The sequence below is a fragment of the Salvia hispanica genome, chromosome 2 (assembly GCF_023119035.1).
Source record: "Salvia hispanica cultivar TCC Black 2014 chromosome 2, UniMelb_Shisp_WGS_1.0, whole genome shotgun sequence".
Lineage (NCBI taxonomy): Eukaryota > Viridiplantae > Streptophyta > Magnoliopsida > Lamiales > Lamiaceae > Salvia > Salvia hispanica.
Genome location: NC_062966.1, coordinates 14334690 through 14357169, shown reverse-complemented (window position 1 = coordinate 14357169; position 22480 = coordinate 14334690). Strand labels below are relative to the sequence as shown.

Below are 22480 nucleotides of genomic sequence, written 5' to 3'. Positions count from 1 at the left end.
CTAACTTTGATATTATTTCAAATTTATCATCCTTTTTCCCTTTTGGCATCCTTCACTTTGTTTCTTTATTTCAATATTAGATTTAATTTTACAAAATTTTAAATTTTAATTTTTAAATATCAATAAATTTTTTTAATTATAAAAATTATTAAATAGCAAAAATTAATAGTTACAATCAATATTTGATAGTGTATAGTATGTAATCAATAAGGTATGACAACGCCTTAGTTTTAATCAATATTTAATACAGGAGCTTTAATAATAAATAGGTTATATAAGACAATTTATTCTGAAATAAATATGCATCTAATGTAAGACTAATATAGTTTTCGTTTATTAATTTGAAAACAATCAAAATTTACTAGAAAATTTCAACAAAAATACTCATATATAAAATTTTTAGTAAGATCAAATTTTTAGTCAACTTCATAATATTTAATCACAAGCAATTATAACAACCGAACGGAGGCTAAATAGAATAACTCTTATTTTTCCATCATGATTAATATTATTTGTCTGTACTTCTTCAATTCAATTGAATATTATATTAAATAACAAAAATTAATAGTTTTAATCAATATTTATAGTGTCCATGAATTAATAGTTTTCATTAAAAAAATTTATTGATATTTAAAATCTAAATATTAAATTTAATTTTATAAAATTAAATCTAATATTGAAATAAAAAAAAAATAAATTCAGTGAAGGATAACAAAGTGGAAGAAGAATGATAATTTTGAAATAATATCAAATTTAGTACGTAACTAAGATAATATCATATTTAAAATGTAAAAGTGTAAAAAGACCAAATTGCCCAAAACCCCCAAAATAATATCAAAGGGTATTTTCGTACCAAAAAAAGCTAAAAGGACCAATTTCGAGATAAACCCTTAGTCCAGGGACTACTGGCGATATTTTTAAAGTCCAGGGACTATGGGCGAGATAAACCCATAGTCCAGGGACCATTTTTGTAGTTCACTCAACTTACTATATGCTACTTTATCGTTTGATTGAGGAAGATCGCATTGAAGAGAGAGAATAATGTTTTCGGTCTCGGAAACATGTCTTATTCAAATATACTACTTACTATATGCTACTTTATCGTTTGATTGAGGAGCAAGAGTGTTTGATTGATTCAAATATACTACTTACTATAGGTTTATTGATTTGAAAATCATCCCATAATACCAAGTTTTATCTAGTCATATCAATTTAAGACATCCATCATTTAAATATAGGAAAATAAAAAAAATGACATAGTAATGCACCAGCATTGGAGTACATTTTTTGGTAGCTTCCACTCTAGAACTGATCCAATGCCTGGCAATATACCAACTAGATTCTGTTATCGCAACATTTTAATTCCACATCACAATCCCAATAGCGTAAAGAATGTCAACTCTATTGCATTGTCAAATCAACAAATTTCTATGCCTCTTTTTATTAAATGCGATTCTCCTCTTTTAACATACACACTTTCTAATTTTCTTTTTTCCTTTGGAATTTATTTATGATGGTTTTGTAGTTAGGAATAAAGTATACTAGGAGGGGCTCACAGGTGATTTTATAACATGAGTAAAGTAACTCATACCCCTTCCCATATCTCAAATAACATGATTTTATAACATGGATTTTAATGCATAATTGATAAAGTAAAAAAGGAGAAGTAAAAATATGGTTAGTATTGGTTTAAAATTTTTCATTTTTAGAATTAGTCTAATTTTGGCGGACGATTCGAAATGGTACTTATCTACTCCCTCTGTTCCATAGTAATGGAGGCATTTTTTTTGACACGAAGATTAAGAAAAATTGTGTTAGGTGAATTAAGTAAAGAGAGAATAAAGTGGAAAATGAAAAGGGTAGAGAGATGAAAAAACGAAAAAGTAAAAGAGAGTAAAGTAAGTGTTAAAAAATGTGTTAAAATTTTAGTAAAAATGGAAATGATTCTATTACTATGAAACGTACTAAAATGACAAAATGATTTCATTATTATTGAACGGAAGGAGCAGTTTTTATGGATTAAAATTTATTACATTAATCCAACCAGGAGTTAGATCGTTCAGCCCGACTAAACTAGTTTGAATGAAGAGCCAGTTTTTAACGTTATTGGCATATACTAGTAGGAGTAATTTGAAGGGGCGAGATATGTGCAATATTGGAAGTAGATGAAGGGCAAAAGCGTGAATACAAAAAATAACGTAAAGTCAGCTAGGGTTTCGTGTATGTCTGACTAGTGTCCATCTCACTCACTATTTTACGTTTCTGTATCCCAAAAAAGAGTCCAAGCACTCAAGCACACTCCCTTCACTCTAGATCGAATACAATTCATTTATCCGATCATCGCATGGATCTGAAGGTGCCAAATCTACTGATCGCCATTTTTACTCCTTTTCTCCTATCGTCTTTATTTTGATTTTTTATTTCTCTGAAAATCCAGAATCAAATTTCGGAGGAGAAGAAAATCAGCACTTCTTCCCCAAAAAGCTGCACTGATTGTCGCACCACCAGAACTCCTCTCTGGCGAGGCGGTCCTCACGGACCTAAGGTGAAATGCGATCTAGAATTTTCTTGTGATTTAGTAATTTTTTACACTGACTTTGATTTTTGATCGGTCGAATCGGCAGTCGTTGTGCAATGCGTGCGGAATCAAGTACAACAAGAGGAGGAGAGAGAGCCTGGGATTGGATACCGGAAATCGGAAAAAGAAGAGGAGCGAAGATCGGAGCAGCAAAGTCGGAGAGATGTTGAAGATGCGATTCATGAGATCGAGTAAGCTGATGAGCAAACTAAGGGAGGAAGAGCAGGCTGCGATTCTGCTCATGGCTCTCTCTTGCGGATCCGTCTCTGCATAGTTCACTTGTACGTCGCGCTGTTCTTGTAGTACCAGGAGAGGCTGTGTAATGTTTGTAGTGTATGTAGGGCTTTTCATTTATTTAATTTAATTTAATTTAATTTTTAATGCTTTCTTTTATTTTTACTCTTTCTCAGTGAGAATGTGTGATGTAATGTAATCCGCTAACAATGATTGTTTGACTATATTTTTGGAGTATTAGTAGTTAATTTCTTTACTTTAATTTATTTGACTTGTACATTTGAGTAAAATTTGGGATCAGAAAGGGATTTGAGTGCTATTATAGCAATTAATTATGATGGACCTAACTTGTTCTTTCTTTCGGTTCAAGCAAACAAAATGAGTTTTTTTAGTTACAATCTAAAAAATGAGCTTGTAAAATCTACAAATTGTTTTTCTTAATGACAATATTATATTCATAAATCAAATTCTGATAGATTGGAACTTGACACATTTGACTCGATATTTTCCATTTTATCACTTGGTCAACAAATACAAAATAAAGCGTTTTTAGTAATTGAAGTATTTAAATTGAATAATAGAATGGTGAGACCCTTGAGCTTGTCCTTACGGAAGAGTACGGATATGGGTGTTGTGCTCTTAGCTAAGGACAAGGAGTAAAAGTGGGTCCGGGTCCATCTCCGTGCTCTTATTTAAAAGCACGGATGGGGATGCTCTAAGAATTACTCCACATCTAACAATTTCTCAAAGATAATGTGTAAATGTGTAATTAATGCATAGACGTAAATAGCTTAGATAGCTTAGAGCAACTGCAACAAAACAAGTTGCTTGTTTATCTTGTCTCATGTCCGTAGTTCTAGGAGGAATGGCCAATGCTTCATGAAGTGCACGCGGCTCTTAGGCCGCAAGTGCCACCACGAACGCATTGCATGCACTCGCGTCTCTCTGCCAATGAGAATAGGTGTGCAACTCATTTTTTTCATAATTTTTAAATACGATAATAAAATTCTTAACTTATTTTCTTTTTTCATTAATAGGAAATGACTATTTAAAAGATTTATTTTTTTTCTAAGAAAGAATAAGAAACTAGATGAACTTTTAGAATGCACATTCTAAATAAATTAGATGTTTTCTCGAGTTTATATGAGTATATTTTTATCTCAAAAAGTCGGCAAGCAAGTTATGGTCGGATTGAGAATTATGAATTGAGGAAATTAAGCAAAGAGCCAAAGATTCTTTTTTATTCAACTATAGTAGTACTAATTTTAAAATGCTGAAAATTGGATCTATCCAAATTCTAGAATTTAGTTGTATTTCACACAATCTACTTCATATTTTTATGCTACAATTTCTTCTCCAACTGCAACAATGTTTAACAATCTCAACTACCAAGGAATTATGCTATGGATTGGGGGCGATCTACCCAAATTTGGATACAATGCAAGGAATTATGGTATGGATTCGCAACCATCCAAGATGGGTTCTCCTTGTCTCAGTTCATGGACACCAAATCTTGACCCCACCAACATCTCAAATGAAATGGAGAGGCCAAGGTCGATGTCTAAGTGGCATACTCACTAGACGAACAACGTGCTTCTGCATATGTCAATGCTAGCGAAGATGCAGTATCGAGAAGTCAACAATAAAAGAGCGTCATGTTGGTAGAAGATTGTGAGAAAGTACACTAAAGTATGCCATGTTGGCACCCCTAAACACACAAATTGTATGATTCGAGGGCACTACGTGGAGTTAACATAACCTTTTATTTTAAGTAATAGAGTGAACTATATAAATGGTACATGATTTTTCACTTTCGCACGCAAATGGTACCTGATATTTATTTTATAGCGTTTTTGGTACTCAGTGACAAAAATGACCATAAGGAACCAAACTTGTGATATTTTTATTATGGATGATATTTTTGGAAATTTCTATTAAATAGTATCAAACATGCGATTATTTTTTTCTTCATTTCTTATTTCTTTTTTTCTTCTTTAGTCTCTCCTTCTTTCTTTTTTCTTCATTTTCTTCTTTCTTTTTAGTATTTTATCTTCCTTTCTTCTTTCTTTTTCTCCTTAGTTTATTGTTTCCTCTTTTTTCTTTTCTCTTCTTTTTCTTCTTTTTTTTAGTGTTTTATACATACATCTAATTGCATTCATAATATAAATCAAGAACAAAACACCTAATTAAATTAATTATTTAAAATATTTAAATCAATTAAATATCTTGTATTGAATTATTTTATACTCATTTTAGGGTTGAAACACTTAACTAAAAATATTCAACTCTTAATATCATTATGAATACAATTCACAATTTTAAATTTTTACTAAGACTATATTGATTAGTTATTATTATTATTATTACTCGTATTATATAATATTGTGTGATTCATAATATAAATAATTATATTATTATTATTTATTAATTACAACTAGTTTTTAGTACTATAATTATATTATTATTATAATAATTAAATATAATTATAAAAAATTAAAATTTAAAATTTAATTTTATAAAATTAAATCTGATATTGAAATAAAGAAACAAAGTGAAGGATGCCAAAAGGGAAGAAGAATGATAATTTTGAAATAATACCAGCATTTAGTATATAACTCGTAAATAATATCGATTTAAAAATGTAAAGACTAAATTGCCCAACCCCCCCAAAACCCTCCAAAACCCCTTGAAGGGTACTTTCGTAACGGAAACAGTGAAAAGGGACTATTTTCGAGATAAACGCTTAGTCCAGCTGTTGTCTGGGGATATTTTTAAAGTCCAGTAGGTCTCATCGAAGTAGATAAACGCATAGTCCAGGGACTATTTTTGTAGTTCACTCTTAGTAATAATAGTATAAAGAGTGAGAAGAATGAGAGAAGAAATTATAATATCACTTTTGGTACTTAGTTTTGTATGCCCAAAATAATCTCAATCACACAAATGGAAATATGTATTTGTTTAGAGGGCATTTTGGGGTGAAATTCCATCAGGTACCAAAAATGTACTTTAGAGCATCCGCAATGGTGCTTAGGCCAGCCATTCTCTCCCTTGCCACGTCAGCAACACTAAAAAAACCACCTACTCGTCGTTGCCAGTAGCTTCTTTTCATCACTTGTTTGTCGGATCGTCTTCACAAAGACCGCCACCGAGGGTATATCCCATCCGCAAGTAGTAGCCCATATCATGCCGGCTTGCCGTTGGCCACAAAAGAGACGGTGGACCGACGCTCCAGCACTTCTCATTGAAGAGGGGAGACGAGTTCAGGACGTTGAGGTCGTTGTTCGACCCGGCTATCCCAAAATACGCATGCGATCCACCTGAATCGCCTACGGCCTCGAGGATTATCGTGGGGTTCTTTGACTTGTAGCCGGTCGTGTAGGCCCCTTCCGTGCAATGGACAGCTCTTCCACTCCCAATGCATCGCTATGCGCTAACATCCCGGGAACCCATGCTTCTCCCCGCATCCGCATCAAATTCCGACAATCTTCGGAGTAGGGCTTCGAAGACCGCTCATCGAAAATGCCGATCACGCCCCCACGAACTCCTTCGACATTTCGGGCCGACGACTCACCGATGTGGAGGTACTCATCCCACATGTCCGTCGCGCTCCGTAGGCCAACCGCTTGATTGCCGCCGTACACTTTTGGATAGGGGTGTGGCCGGGTCTGCCGCCGCATCGTGCCGAAGCGGAAACACGATATTGACGCTCCAATGCCCCAACGATGCGCATAAATAACTCCTGCGCATTCTAAAACGCCGCCGGAACATGTTGGCGGGAAACCGCGGTACTCGCAGAGTCCTCGTATAGCCGCTGATGTGCAGCTACGTGATCCCGATCAATCACTGCCGGTGGTGGACAACTCGTGGAGGGCGAGGTATCGCCCGCGTTCCACCATACGCATGTACCGCTCCATCCCGCGGTTCATGTAGTCCTCCATAGCCTCGCTCATCCTCCGTTCGACTCCTCAGGATCCACACCACTACCACTAATGGATATATCTTTACTATATTATATATAAAAATTATAAAAGTTATACTAAAATTTATAGTTTTTCATCCTCTACAAATAGAGACCACATTTGCTATAGTTTTGCATACAAAAAATTCTAATATTTTTTCCACATATACTTTTTTTTTGGTATAATTTCTTATTTTGTAATCCTTTTATTGTTAGTTTTTTTTTATAATTTTTAGTTTGTCATTTTTTCGTACTTTTTATAAATTTTAATTCAAGAATATATATTTTATGTAATAATATTATTGTTGAAAAATAATACTCTAAAAAATATATAATGGTATGGTTGGGTGGTCATTGATAAACCATGAAAAAATGTGTGGTTGGGTTGGATAAATATGAATGATATGGAAGATGATGTGGAGGAGATAGAAATTAATTAAATATTAAAAAAGTGGATGGTTGGGTTGGGTTGAATGGTTGCTGATAAACATAGTCTAATGGCGAACGGAGGGAGTAGTTTATATATACCTACTTTATTACTCCATTTTATCTTTATCTCATTTATATTTTTTATGGAATTGTATGAATTTAATTTTTTTTCTATTTTTTTAATATTAGATAACTAGTACTGTAGTTTGCATTTTTTTTTAATTACCATTTTAATATATACGTGACTTTAAGATTGAATATATTGTTTTAAGATGTACAATTTAATTATTTTTATTTTTTATGTGTTATGTATTTATTTAGAATAAAACTCTTAAGTTTAATTAGATCCACCACTGAGAATATCTTTGAGTGGCATAAAAACCTATTATCTCTTCATGCTTCATTGTTTGTGACTGAATTTCTAAATACTCTTTCCCATTTTTCTTCTTTGTCGTTATTACGTTTGCCATTATTGAAATAATAGAAATTGTCAGTCGCTGTAAAATTTAAACCGCGACACAGCTGAAATATTAACTGCACCAGAATTTTGCCATGATTTGGTACACATTTACATTTCATTAATTTCTTGATGAAAATTAATTAAAATGCGTTTCTGTTGCTGTAATGCTGTTGATTAGACTTTTGAGAATTTGTCGGTCGCATAAACTTTTTTTAATATATACATTTTGCGTATATGTATTTTTCATTTATTTAATCTTCTTCTATTTGACAGAACAATGAGGCTCATTGAAAATCAACTGGATTTTATTGGACTTAAAGATTATCGTTCCTTGTAGTTATAGAACCGTTGTAACTTATAAATATAAAACATTTGAAATGTATGATCAGAACGTAATATTTTATTTACTCTTATAACATAGGCTGGTACCATATTTTCTCCGATTCATTTCTTGAAAAGTACGTTACAAAATCGAAGTTATTTTCAATAATTGAAATTGAATAAATTAAAGTAATTTGTAGACTAGCCAGCTTTAATTATACACACTATGAGTAATTGTTAGAGTATCTACTTAATTTAGCTTAATGTGAAAATGGAAAAGAAAAACAAAACAAAAAAAAAATCGTTTCACCATAAAATCCGTTAATATTCACATATCAAACTCGTATTTTAGTAACTCATGACAATTTTTTATGCATTTATAATTACAAATATGTCAGTAAATATGAATTTAAATCTATATACTTCTAGTACTATGATTATAACTTATAAATATTGGGCCCTAAAGTTGTACTTCAATAATGGAGTATATTTTGATCCTGCCTTTCGATGGTCTTGGATCTAAATAATACTAATAAATATTGGGCCCTAACATTAAAATATCATAACTTCAATTACCACTTACCAGTCCAGTCTAAGGTGTAGCTAACCATAATAATAATGGAGCATGAGGTATTCCAACCAAAATATTCATCAGTTTGGTAATACTACAAAACTTGGAATGAATTACTTTATTTTATTCATTGGTACTTGAATTGCCTCCAAATTTGGAATGAATTTCAACAGTTTGGTAAAAAAAAATTTATCTAAATACTGAATTATTTGCTTTGATGAATAACCTTCTCGAAATGTCATCATAATGGAGATTTAGAATCCTTGCACGACATAGATGTCAGATTTTGGTAAATACAGTAGATTTCAGTAACATATTATGTCCTACTCATTAATAACATTAATTTCAAACGTACTGCATTGTAAATCATGTCTTATTAATGAAAGTCCTATATACATGCTACAATATATCGTACAATTTAGAGTCACAATAGCTCTCGCTAAGAAAAATCTCTGCTAACAATTGGCAATTGAAATCTATACTTGAATTATTTGCAAACTTTTGTGATTCAATTTATTATAAAAATAAATTTATAGAGATTCATTGACATAAAAAATTCAAACATGATATTGATGAGATTCATCAACTTAAAAATAGATTAATCTCCAAGTAATGCTATACCTATAATAAGGATAAATGCTAAAAAGTACCGAACTTTTCGCATAGTTTTATTATTCACCAAATTTGATAAGTTACTACTCCTATAATAGCACTAATTTTTTTTATTCTTATGTAGTACCACTACCAATGAGACACTTCAAATTCGTCGATGCATTTAGACGGTTGCGTGTCCACCGACATCGCTTATCACGTGATATTTGCAAATATTGCATAGCCAATTGCCAATATGCAAACAAAATCATGCCACAGTATTTTGTTGGATCCTTTTAAATGTTACCAGCAGTACAAATTTTAAAAATTATAATACCAGTAGTCCATCCGTTCCATAATAAATGACATACTTAGAGAATGACACGAGATTTTAAGAGATTTTATTTTGTGTATTAGGTGGAGAGAGAAAATAAAAAGTAAAGTATTTTCTAATTTAAAATCAAATCCGGTCAAAAATAGTGATTTCATTAAACCATTCAAACTAAACCATAACACATTTCCCATTTATTTTTTTTAAAGTAGACTTTCTCCCTTTCTTATTGGATTTTTGGCTTTTAAAACCATAAACTTTGCCTGAATTCTGGTTTTTCCCATAAACTTTCAAATTTATTTTTAAAACCACGAACTTTTGATTTGTTTGCTATTTTCCAACTTGACCCAAATACCAAATCTCCGGTGCAAAATTGTACAACGTGGACAATTGGAAACATGACTTGGAAGCTGATTTTTTGACCGTGAAATAACACAATTTTCTGAATTAAAACTTAAAATTAAATAAGTAATCTTCAAAGAAAATTTCTGGAGCAGAAATCTGCTATTCTGGAGCTCTTTCAATCTGCAAAAAATTTAAGAAATAATCATCAATGAATTTCTGGATATGCAATCAACAATTCTTGAGATACTCCTTCACCGAGAGCTCTTCAATCTGCAATTCATGCTGCCAAATCTCTTTCTCAGCTCTGCCTCAATTCTCTCTCACAGACGCGGTGCAGCTTTGCTGCATCCGTCGAATTGAAGGTAGCTTGAGCGATCAGATGCAGCCACCACCGTTCCCATCTTCACCGGGGATCTTATGTCTAGTCTCCGTTCTCGTCTAGCTCCGGTTCAATTCACGCTGTCACCTGTTCAATTTCATCTCGTGAAGATCCGCTGCCGACATTACTGCTGCTGCCCTTGTGTCGCTTCCACCAGCTCATCACCGATACTCAAATCTTCGCCGGCCACCTCGGCACCGTGCAACTCGCCTCCGTCTCCGTCGAGAACTCCATCATCTCAGGGGAGAATGCCGATCTCCCCTCTCCATCTCTCTTCTCCTTCTTGAAACCATCTTCGTCTGTCTCTGCCGCCTTGCATCGGGTTTCTGGTTTCGTAGACGGCGCCGCTGATGATGCAGCTAAGGCGGTCGAGATCGGAGTAGTTGAGGGGAGAGGAAGGGGGTGGCGGCGCTGAAATTTGGGGAGGCCTAGAGGGAATATGTCAAAGATGAAGGATTGGAAATGGGTATTCATTAAAGATGAAGGGTGGAAAAAGTGAATATGGCAAAATTGAATAAGACATGTGGCATTGCCAAATAGGATATCACTTGTGATTTTATTGCCAAATAGGATTGAAAATGACACATAGACCAGTCGGGTTTCACCTGTGACCCGCCTTGGGAAGAACCAAACGAATCAAAAGTTCGTGAATTTAAAAACAAATTTCAAAGTTGGTGAAAAAACTGGAATTCGGACAAAGTTTATGGTTTTTAAAGCCAAAAACCCTATTTAATTTAGAATAAAAATTCATTTAGTTTGTAATTTACATTTTATCATAACGTAAGCATAATACACTACAATAAAAAAAGGTGAGGATACTTTTTAATGCTATTAAGGACACCACAAATAGAGGCGTCCTAAGAAGTAAAAGATTAAGATATTTTTTGTCATCAACTTAGAGACGCTTTCATTTGCGTCCTAAATTATAGGGGAGTGATTTTTAAAATAAGTTAAGACAATAGTAATTTCGTCTCAATTGTTTTGTCATTCAAAAGATAAGTTTTGTAGTGATAATATCTTAGGCTCTAATCTTTCAAATTATTTCACATGTTTGCCACAAAATTAGATTTGGTTTTGCCTAGTTAGAGCATCCTTAAACCCGCCTCGGATCCAAGCTCCAAGTCCCCTTCACGTCATCATTCCCCTAATTTTCTGCAACAGACCACAACTCTTAAGTAGGCTCATCCCGGCCCCAACTACTAAACTGCACTATTCACAACTACTACAACTTATTCCACTCGTAAAATAAAAAACGTTGAACAATTAAAACACGAAAAATTCATTGTTATGGGTGTTTAAAAAAAATTACCTACCCTAGAAATTATCCCCCCCACCCAAAAAAAAACCAAATAAACAAGAGAATAGAGAGCTAGAAATTGTTGAAAAATGTTGAAGAAATGGCATATAGATAGGCAAAAAAACCAAAACAATTAAAAAAACTAGATAGGAGTTCCGGGTCTGGCCCGAACATCCCATAACCCTAGGCCGGGCCGCAACCATGCGCCAGAAGCCTCCAATGCCGGGTCGAAATGCAACCGGGTACGGTCCTTGGACTCTCCCCTGTCCTCAGGCGCGACCTGAGCCGCAACTCCTTCCCCTCCAACGCTGTAGGCCGCGTGCCAGGACCCAGGTGCGATCTGCCCGCGGCATTAATGATGCTCTTACCACTCCGATTTCATTAGTTTATAGTATCATCTTATTAGCTAAGTTCATACATATGAAATTTACAAAATGCGTCATTATTTGTTAATTGATTTCATTTCCCCTTTTAAAATTTGAGTCCTGCATCTTTTATTAAGTGAAATAATTTATTAAAATAGCGAGAATATTATTATCATTATAAATTACTAGTAATATTAGTAGTGGAGTACTGATTTGATGGAGCCGCGAAGCACCGAATAAAAGCCACATATTCAACTTTCCAATCTATTTTAGCCTCCCCCGCCAAGTCAGAATAAAGAGAATCACTCATATTTATGCGGTGGAATCCAGGCTGGCACTATTGTACGGTCCAAGAATCTATTGGGGCTGGCGTACGTACGCCTGCACCACCTGACCCACTCGTGACATGTCAAATGCATTGGATCCGCCACGTGTGCGATTCTAGTTGGGTGGGTGCAGCCTACCGCCAGTCAATGTTCTGTACCGTGCATACTAGATATTTTGATGAGTAGCAGCCGTGGTTTGTGAATTTGCTACAAATGCTGAAGCCAAGGTTTCTGGTTTAGGGTACATATGATTTTAGATTCTTGTATTTCGGAATCATTTGTGCCAATAATGTCTTCTTTTTTTTGTCAATACCAAAAAAACTTTATGAAAACTTGGTCAAGAAATATCAATCGCGAGGAGTGGGCTGAAATCCCTCCAATTTTGCAACCTTCTATAGTTATATCCTGTTAAACATGTGTTGTGGCAAAAATATTTTCTGTTGATATTTTTATGAATGCACTGACATTCAAAAATATTAAATCAAGACCGTTGGTTTTTAGATCTTGTGACTAGTTGTTATCACGATGATATTATCACCGTAGGACTATGGAAATGTATTTGTTACGGGAATATATCAAGGACATATTGATTAGATATGGCATAGCAAGAATTGAGGGTGATTGATGCATCTTTCGTAATTAGAAATCGAGTCTCTTGAATATATTATGTTCAGCTGCAAAATTTCAAATTAATTGTGGCACCATTGTTATGATAGATGAAACATATCCATGTGCCTACCCAAGGACCCGATAGCGCGTTTCCTTTCTTGATTGGACACCCTCTCCAAAAATCTAATAAGAAGGTATGGATCTCTATGTTTAATATCATATCTTGGACAATCTGGAACGTATGAAAATAAAAATGACTTTACAAAGGTTTTGGCAAATTACGTTGGGAACAGAAGTAGGTGTTCAAAACTCCCCACAACATAGCTATCGATCGATCAAGTGAACAATATCATTTTGGTGTGAAGATTTATACCAGGTATGTGTCCATGGTTCCCAACCTTGCGCTATGGTCTTTGTTTTGGAATAATTGAATGAATATCTCTATGATGATTAATCAATAACAACACATAAGAAACATAAATCATATTCCCTTCTTCCCACAAGAGTATGCACTCTTCGTCGGGTAATGGTTTTAATGTACAATTAATAAAATAAGAAAGACGTAGAAAGAAAAAAGTAATAAAATTATTATTTCCCTCGTTCACAATAAGAGTCACATTTCATTTTTACCATAAATATTAAGTAGGGCTCACATTCCACTAACTCACTTCACTCGCATTCTATTATAAAACCAATATAAAAAGTTGACCTCATATTTCACTAACTTTTCTAACTCATTATTTACATTTATTAATACCTGTCAAAATGTGTCTTTTATTGCGGAACGATGGGATTAATTGTGGAGTACTAGATAATGGGCCACACCTCTAATTAGAGAAAAGTATCATGAATTAAAAAGTGTATACCCTAATGGGACGGAAGAAAGTAAAATGTAAGCGTACATTGATCTATATATAATTGAATTGTGGAATTGCTTACAACGATTATAGACTTTCCAAACAATCTGAAACGTTCTTCGTGATACGTTGTAGAGAGAATAAACAAATATCGAATCGTTTGGCTTCTAGGGACCATTATATTCAACGTAAGACTCTTTATATTCTATTCGAAATTCGAATTGATGTAATTTTTTGTTTTGATTTTTGTTATTTGACTTTGGACTGTTTATCTTAAACATTTGCTTGCCACATGCGGAGCCTTTTTCTATAAATTAAAAAAATGTTACGGAAATGTGTAGGTGGACGAAACAAAATCACATATAAATCTCAACAATTTAGCAGAAATGTTACATAGGTGGACTAAACAATCGTAAATCACTCTTACAACTATACAATTTAGCATAACTCAACTACTTTTATAAGTAAAAAAGCATCACTAACTATTTACAGTTTTACATTAAACTCAATCATATTTTAAGTATAACTGTCATGATAAATTTATTTATATTCTAATTATTTATACTAAATTCAAATTTAAAAGAATATTCTCTATATTATATATTTTTTACTTACATAATTCTTATAAAAAATTTTGATTTTTGCTTAATATAATTTAAAATAGGTACTCCCTCCGTCCCGGCTAAGATAACACATTGCTTAACCGGCACGGGATTTTAGGAGTTATTGGTTAAAGTGTTTAATTGAAGAGAGAGAAGGTGAGTGTAAGTATTAAAGTAGAGAGATAAAGAAAGATGAATATTTTAATAGGAATGAGAAAAAGTGGTTGAGTGTATTAATTGGAGAGAGAAAGTTACCAAAAAATGAAATGTGTCATCTTAGTTGGGACAAACTAAAAAGGAAAACGTATCATCTTAAGCGGGACGGAGGGACTACTATATTTTACTCAAAAACCAAAAATGAGATTGATTTTGGAGTTAGTTCTTATTATATTTTAGATTTTAGTATATTATTGAAAATGGTTTAACCGAGGATGCACTATAAGGCCATCCACAACGCTATCTCGCATTCATTCTTTAACCATCTCATCCCTTAACTATTCATGGGTCTCAATGTACTTTTCAACCCATCTCTTAACTAAGAGACAACACTTGCATCCCTCCATCTCTTAACCATCTCATCCCTTAACTATTCATTCAATTTCATTTTTTATTTTTAATTCCAATAAATTCAATTAATAAAAACACACGTCATTAAATAAAATAAAAATGACAATTTAAAGGCCTAAAAATAAAAAAATACATAATTAAAAATCCTAAAAACAATTAAAAATATATAATTAAAATACTCTAAATTAAATTATAAAAACTACTCCACAGGCGAATCATCCCCCGAAGTCGACGGTGCACCCAAGTTAGATCGAGCCCGAATACCAAGTTGAGCTTTCATATGCGCAATTCCGTCCATATGGGCTTCAAATTGGGGAGGACATTTTTTAAGTGTCAGCCATCGTGGCGACCAAGTACATGGACATTAGGGTGTTCGAACTGGAGCCCGAGCTCAAGCCCGCCTGGCTTGATTTGCCGCGGCCCCTCTCCCTCTCCCCCTCGCTCTAGCCGCCTTCGCCGCCTTGGCCCCTTGGGGCCGACGTCGTGAACCGGAAGACCCCCCTGCACCATCGGTTGGCGTGCCCTCTTGTGAGGTGTTGCCTTCGCCGCCATTACTAGACGAGTAGTGGCCACGCGTCGTGTGCTTCGTGCGTTTCGAGCCCGAGCCCGACTCGACACCGCCTGCCCACCTTTCAAGGTGGTGGACGTGCGACCAAACTTCGACATGCTTGAAATCTTTACCGATGTTGTCTTTGAAGACCCGCAACGCCGCTCTCAGAATGTCAGCTCTACTGGCTCCGCTTTGGTAATTCGCCTCTTCTGCCCTGTATATCGCGCAAAAGTTTTTAACATCTTTGTCGCATCGGTCCCAATCTGCGGAGCATGTTGCGGGCAAAGGTCTTCTTCGGCCTTCGTGCGTTGTAAACTTCGGTGACTTTTTTCCAAAAGAGCCGCCGCCGCTGGAGTTTCAATCGCCGGACATTTTTTCAACAATTGGAGAGAAAAGAATAGATAAGTATAGTGTTTGTGTGTAAAATGGAGAATGAAAGAGGAATGGAATATTTATAGAATAATAATAAATAAATAAATTGAATATTCGACCGTTTGGAACGGTCAAATGACCGTTAAAATTTTTTTAAAATTTTTTTTCGAAATTTCGAATTTTTTTTAAAAACTAAAAAATTATGACGTCATAATTCGACGCCCACTCGCGGGCCGGCGAGTGGGCGTCACGCCATTCGCCAGCGCGCGTGGCGAGACAGCTCGAGACCGGCCTCTTCTGCGCGCGACACGCGACGAGACGTCCCGTCTCGTCGAGACGAGTTCTGTGTTGCAACGCGGTCTCGCCGCCGTCTCGTCTCGCTGGGACGAGACCGAGACGGTGGCGAGCTGCGCTGCGGATACCCTTACTTGAGTATAAAATTAAGATTGGAATCATTTCAATTAATCAATAAGTTAGTCAGTAACTCTTATAACATTTTCGTAACAGAATACATCAATAATCTACTAAACCTATCATCGAATTTTATTAATTCAGTCAATTGAAAAAAAGTCTCTGCAAACACATTTATCATGAATTTAAATCGCTAAGTTATAACGTGTTTTATAAAATTAAATGTCTACTTTACAAATATGACCTTAGATTAGTTAAATCAATAACTTCTTTTGCTACATATACGAGTTCAGAGCATCCGCAACGGTAGGCTAGCCATCGGCTAGCCGATTGACGTGGCTAGCCGAACCATTGGAGTAGGCTAGCGGAAAATCGGCCAAAATTTCGGCGTGGGCTAGCCGATCGCGTTGCGCTGGCCGCCATTGTGGCGTGCCGATCGGCCAGCGCTATTTTTAAAATTTTTTTTTTTGAAAAAATATATAATGTATTTTTTAAATGTTTTATTATGATTTTTTTTTAATTATGTAATTTTTAAATAGGATTCACAGCATACTAACATTTGTTAATGTATTTTTTTAATAAATTAGTGAGGAGTAGAGTGGGGCGGTGGCTCGTGTGTGGAAGCCCGGATTTTATTTTATTATGTAATTTTTTTGATTTTTAGTTAATGTACTTTTTTTATTTAAATAAAATTAATGAATTTTTTCAGTATATGTGTCGTAAATTTAATTCCGTAAATGTAGTATATTTTGAATTATTTTTATTGCGGCTGGCCTATGGCTGACCTAAATCCGATGTGGCAGGTGGATTTTTTAGTATTGCTGACGTGGCAGGGGAGAGAATGGCTGGCCTAAGCACCATTGCGGATGCTCTCATGTTCAAATATATGTTACATAAATTTTCATTTGATCGTCTATAAAAGTTAAATCTCTATAGTACTCCTATTTTTTATTAAATGGTCCTCTACTTTATCATTTTCTTTCTGTGTGTCATGTTTTTTTCATTTTAAGGTAAAAATCAATAATTTTTTCTTTATATGCAAAAGAAGAAAAATACTCCTATCATTTTGGATAATTTTATAAACAATCCAAAAGATCGATATTATTATTACGAAAAATGTCCAAAAACGAGCATTGCGAAATAACTACAACTTATAAGTCGCATTGTAGGTTAAATAAAACTAGTAATTTTTAATATTTCACGTGAGTGCCAATCGCATAGTATTTTTTAGTTGATAGTATTACAAAATGCTCCTTCCGTCCATAATAAAGTAAGTACTATAGTATTTGTTAATCTATTTTTTATCTAGGAAGAAGAAATATCTTTTTTTTTACACAAACCTTGATTATATTTTATGTAATTAGTGCTCCTACTAGATAGATGTACATAAATTATAATGAAGATAAAAAAATTGCGAGTTCTGATTATATTGATGTACATAAATTATAATGAAGATAAAAAATAAGGATAACTGAACAAGTGGTCAATAGTGCAAAATGGGAAAAATATATAAACACTTAATAGAGAGAGTACAAAATGATGCATATACATTAAATATTATAGTACAAGTAACTCAAATTGTGATTTGTCCTATAAATTTTATAGATATAGAGATGGAAACAAGCGGTTAGAATATCATCCCTTCATCCCTCTCCCGTCTTGCTCTATCCCTTAAAAAAAATAATCTTATTTTACTATTTAATTAATCCACCAAAATTAATCCAATTTTATTTGTAAAAACTATTTCTATCACATGTTACATTATTAACACTGATATATACTCATCTAATTATCTTATAATACAACTTCAACTACTTTTGTTTTTTTTATCAAATCAATTTCCTATTAAAATACATAATGTCCCCAAAGTGTACTTTTTTAGTAAACAGATCAATAAATATATAATTCCTCCGTCCACCAAAAATTAATAAAGTGAAAAAGAGAAAAAAAAAAACGAGTAAAATAAAAGAGAGAGTAAGAAAAAATAGATAGAATATATGAGATGAAAAGAAAGGTGGATAATTTTGATGGACTGATGAAAGTATAAAAATAAGATTAATTTTTGTGGATTGAGAGATATAATTTTGATGCTGCAAATTTACAATTTAACTGCATATTATGAAGATTCTAAGTGCAAGAAGATACTGAGCCAAAAATAAAATTTAATTTCAACATAATATTATGAAGATTCAAGTGCATTAGGAATTTAGGATATATCTGATTACTAAAAATAAAAATAAAATATTATCGATATTAAATTTATGTAGTATGATAGCAACATTTTCTCTAAAATTTCGATTTTATCCAAATACAAAAGTTGACGATATTTGATGGGTTAGAAATTAGAAAGGCCATGTGCCCAGATAGGATGTATGTGGGCGACTGGGCGTGTGTTAATTTAGTAAGTAGGAGTATATTAATTATTGTAATTTTTGACAGAGTATACACAGCTGGCGTGTCTGGTAGTATGTTACATTGTTACTCCATTTTTAATAAATGGATTCTGAATTTAATTTGATAAGTTTATGTAATTACTATATTTATAATTAAGAGATTATAATAAAAGCTCCATGATTTTGGCCTTTTATTCCTATGGTGGAAAACTCAGCAAAAAAGCCTGAAGAAAACCAAAACAAAAAGCGAAAACCCCATCCCAAAATTCACAGACTCACGCTCTATACATCTCTTTTAGTTTCTATCTCTCCGCATTACTGCTTCACCTTCCCCAAAGGAGGAGAGAGGGAGAGTGACTGCGCGTCACGTCGGCGCTTATCTCTCCTTTTTCAACCTCCTCAATCGCTGATTCTTCTTCTCTTCTCTTGGCCATGGGCGGTGAGTACCAAAAATTGGGGTCAACGAATTGCAGATAGTGAAGCCACATTCTGATTTGGAGTCTATGCAATTCGATTGTGCCCTAGAATTCGAGTGATTTTGGATTGGATTTTTGTGCTTGTGTGCCTCACTCTGGCGGACCTCAGAGGAACTCTAGCGTTCCTGCTGTCGCCGATTCCCTCCGGCCGCTGCGATTTCAAATCGAAGAGGAGAAAGCACAGATTCTTCCAGAGCGGAGCCAAAATGCTGTGGATAATGAGGTTTTCCGGATTCTTTTCGGCGGCGATGGTGATGATTGTGCTCTCCCCCTCCTTCCAGTCCTTCCCGCCGGCGGAGGCGATTCGTTCCTCGCACGCCGATTCGGTGCTCAGATTCTCCACGCCGACGCATTCCGGCGACAAATTCTCCTTCCGCCGCGCACCGGCTTTCCGCAATGCTGGGGAGTGCCGTTCGCCGAAGGCGGAGAATTATAGCGTCTGCGATCCGTCGCTTGTCCACGTAGCGATCACTCTCGACGTCGAGTATCTGCGCGGCTCCGTCGCCGCCGTTCATTCGGTTCTTCAGCATACCAAGTGCCCGGAGAGTGTGTTTTTCCATTTCCTGGTGCCGGAAATCGGTTTCCAAAGCCTCGTCCGATCCACGTTCCCGGAATTGAAGTTCAATGTGTATTACTTCGATCCGGAGAGAGTGCGGAATCTCATCTCCAGCTCCGTCAGGCAAGCGCTCGAACAGCCGCTCAATTACGCCCGAAATTACCTTGCAGATCTGCTGGAAACATGCGTCACGCGAGTGATCTACCTGGATTCGGATCTCGTCGTCGTCGACGACATTTCGAAGCTCTGGAGCACGAAATTGGGGCGGAAAACGATCGGCGCGCCGGAATACTGCCACGCCAATTTCACAAAATACTTCACCTCGCATTTCTGGTCGAATAGTCGCTTCTCCGGCGTGTTCTCCGGCCGCAGCCCGTGCTACTTCAACACCGGCGTGATGGTGATGGATCTGGGGAAGTGGAGGCGGTTCGGCTACACGCGCCGCATAGAGCGGTGGATGGAGGTGCAGAAGACGAGCTCGAGCCGCATTTACGAGCTCGGCTCACTGCCGCCGTTCCTGCTGGTGTTCGCCGGACACGTAGCGCCGATCGAGCACAGGTGGAATCAGCACGGATTGGGCGGCGACAACGTGCGCGGCAGCTGCAGGGACCTCCACCCCGGCCCCGTCAGCCTGCTGCACTGGAGCGGCAGCGGTAAGCCGTGGCTTCGGCTCGACTCGAAGCAGCCATGCCCTCTCGACTCCTTGTGGGCTCCCTACGATCTGTACGGCCACTCGACATGAGAAATTTTTTTCGTTGCCTCCGCCATTGTAACAGAGCTCTTTCTCCGCCGGTAAATTCCTTGAGCGACACCTTTTTTTTAAAAATCTTTTTCTCGTTTCTTAATCTTCTTTTGCTACATTTTCCCATTTTATTTCCTTATTCAATTATAATCATGGCTTCAATTCAACCATTAATTTCTTAAACGTGTTTTTGTTAGATGATTAACTGTGCTGAGTCTGATCGATTTGTGCTTTGTTGTATATTTTACTTATCTGCTCGGATTTTATTCCTAGCGATGTTACAGTTGTTTGGTAGTAGTGTTTACTCCTCTTCCATTTGAAGGGTTATATTCCTAATAGTAATGTTTGCACTTTACTGTGGTGAGATTTAGAAGTTTTGGAGTTGATTAAAAGCTACTACGAGATTGCCTAGGAAATACAGCTATGTTAATACAAATAAATTATGAAGAAGACTCGATGTTGTCGGCCTACTTGCACTATAGTTTTCTTGTTCCATCTCTACTTCGTAGCTGTACTTATTTTCCCAATGTTAGTTTTACTAATTAAATTATATTCATTCCATGCATATGTTAAGCATTTGTGAAGAATATAATTGAGACAGCAAGTTTGAGTTTGGTGCTCTCCTTTTTATCTTCTTTCTCCTTTCTAAACATAGCAGCATAAAGGGGCCATGGTAAAAAGGGGCTGCCTTTTTCTTTCTTGATTCGTTGATACTAACATAAATAACATGAATGAAAAGTGGAAAAAAAAAGAAAAAAAAAGAGGAGAATAAGGGAACAATAAGTTGTTATTTTGGTATATTGTGCAACATGAAACTAGTTTTGCAACCACAGTATTTGTTGGTTTCATCTGGGCTTGTAGTTATATTGGAAATACAGTATGTTGTAAGTTGGTCTCTAGAAGCTTTATTGATTTTGTTTTGGACATGTAATAAAATAAAAAAAAGAAAAGGAAGGAATATGGTGATAGTGGGAAAGATTGTGTATTATGAGAAGTGGATGTTGTAGAAGTATTTGGAAATGGTAAGAAGAAAAAGATGGGAAATAGTGGTAGGCCATTATGCGAGAAGAGGTATGCGGCACACATGGTATGGGTTGTTGGTGAGAAATGAAATATTTGCTCTCTCCACTTCCTAACCTTTTTTATTGCTTATTTATAGGAGACTTCCAAATTAAATTACTAACATTTTACCGACCAAATTTGAAAATGGAAAAAGTATTTTTAGGATTGTTAGACTGTTTCAGGATGTTGTGGGGAGTTGGATGGCATGTCGTGTAGTGCTAACAACATAAAACAATTAATTTAACCGAAGTCTATTGGTTTTGTTTTCTTACTTTTATATGGGTCCACTAAGAAAGTGCAATTAATTTTGTTAAATATTTTTTATTTATTTTTACAATACTTCCTAGTATTTACCAAAAAACAACTAACAACCTACAATCTTGATCTACTATGTCTTTGATGGGATACGTTTTCCACTAGCATTTTATTATATTCCGTGTTACCATTTGTATAGTCTTGATGGGAGTATTGTTTTAAAAGAGTTAATTAAAGTCAGTTTAAAAAAAAAAGGAATTAGGGGGTGAAAGATTAAGTTCCCCATATATAACTCGGGTAGGCTTCGATTCATATTGAGAGATTTTTAACCACACATATATAAAAAAAGAGAAACTCAATTCGATATATTGAGTTTATTTTGCTGCACTTTTTGGAGTATGAATTTCGATAATAGGATTAAAACAACATGTGAAATAATACGTGTGGATGGAAACCTCATAGCACGTTTTCGAAATAAAAAATGATTTTTTGACTCAGATATTTCTTTTATTAGCGTGCCGAATCAAAAAGGGTGGTAGAGCTTGTCTCAATATTACGACAAATATTTCAATTTTGAAGAAAACGATTCTAAACAATGCAAAAACCAAATATGCTCTTGTCTTCGGATAAATGATTTCAAAGGCTGAAAATAAAACAAAATTGTGTCATTGTTTAGGTCTGCTGCATAGTACCGTTATTGGAGGCATCGAATGGAGCAATTAAATAAAATTCATACTTATTTATCCTTGTTTATTTTAAGAATAGGGAAGCCTAGTTGTTGTATTTATCAATCGAATCAAAATTGAATTAATTCTTTTTCAGCTATTAAATTCTTTATTCTAT

At 35.1% G+C, this 22480-nt stretch overlaps 2 protein-coding genes across 2 annotated transcripts; both read left to right on the top strand.

The window, feature by feature from the left end:
* Positions 1-2230: 2230 nt before the first annotated feature.
* LOC125208059 (GATA transcription factor 15-like) lies at positions 2231-3078 on the top strand. Its single transcript, XM_048107608.1, has 3 exons — positions 2231-2356; positions 2438-2545; positions 2625-3078. The coding sequence occupies exons 1-3, from the start codon at positions 2345-2347 to the stop codon at positions 2850-2852; spliced, it is 348 nt and encodes a 115-aa protein (XP_047963565.1). The 5' UTR covers positions 2231-2344; the 3' UTR covers positions 2853-3078.
* A 15687-nt stretch (positions 3079-18765) lies between these two features.
* Positions 18766-20675, top strand: LOC125205956 (probable galacturonosyltransferase-like 7). The gene has a single exon (XM_048105182.1). The coding sequence runs from the start codon at positions 19229-19231 to the stop codon at positions 20318-20320; it is 1092 nt and encodes a 363-aa protein (XP_047961139.1). The 5' UTR covers positions 18766-19228; the 3' UTR covers positions 20321-20675.
* Positions 20676-22480: the final 1805 nt, after the last annotated feature.

Bases quoted from the DNA above. Each gene is read 5' to 3' on its own strand.
- LOC125208059 (XM_048107608.1), top strand. The intron at 2,546-2,624 runs GTGAAATGCGAT...TCGAATCGGCAG, and splicing joins GCGGTCCTCACGGACCTAAG to TCGTTGTGCAATGCGTGCGG.
- LOC125205956 (XM_048105182.1), top strand. From the start codon at position 19,229: ATGCTGTGGATAATGAGGTTTTCCGGATTCTTTTCGGCGGCGATGGTG.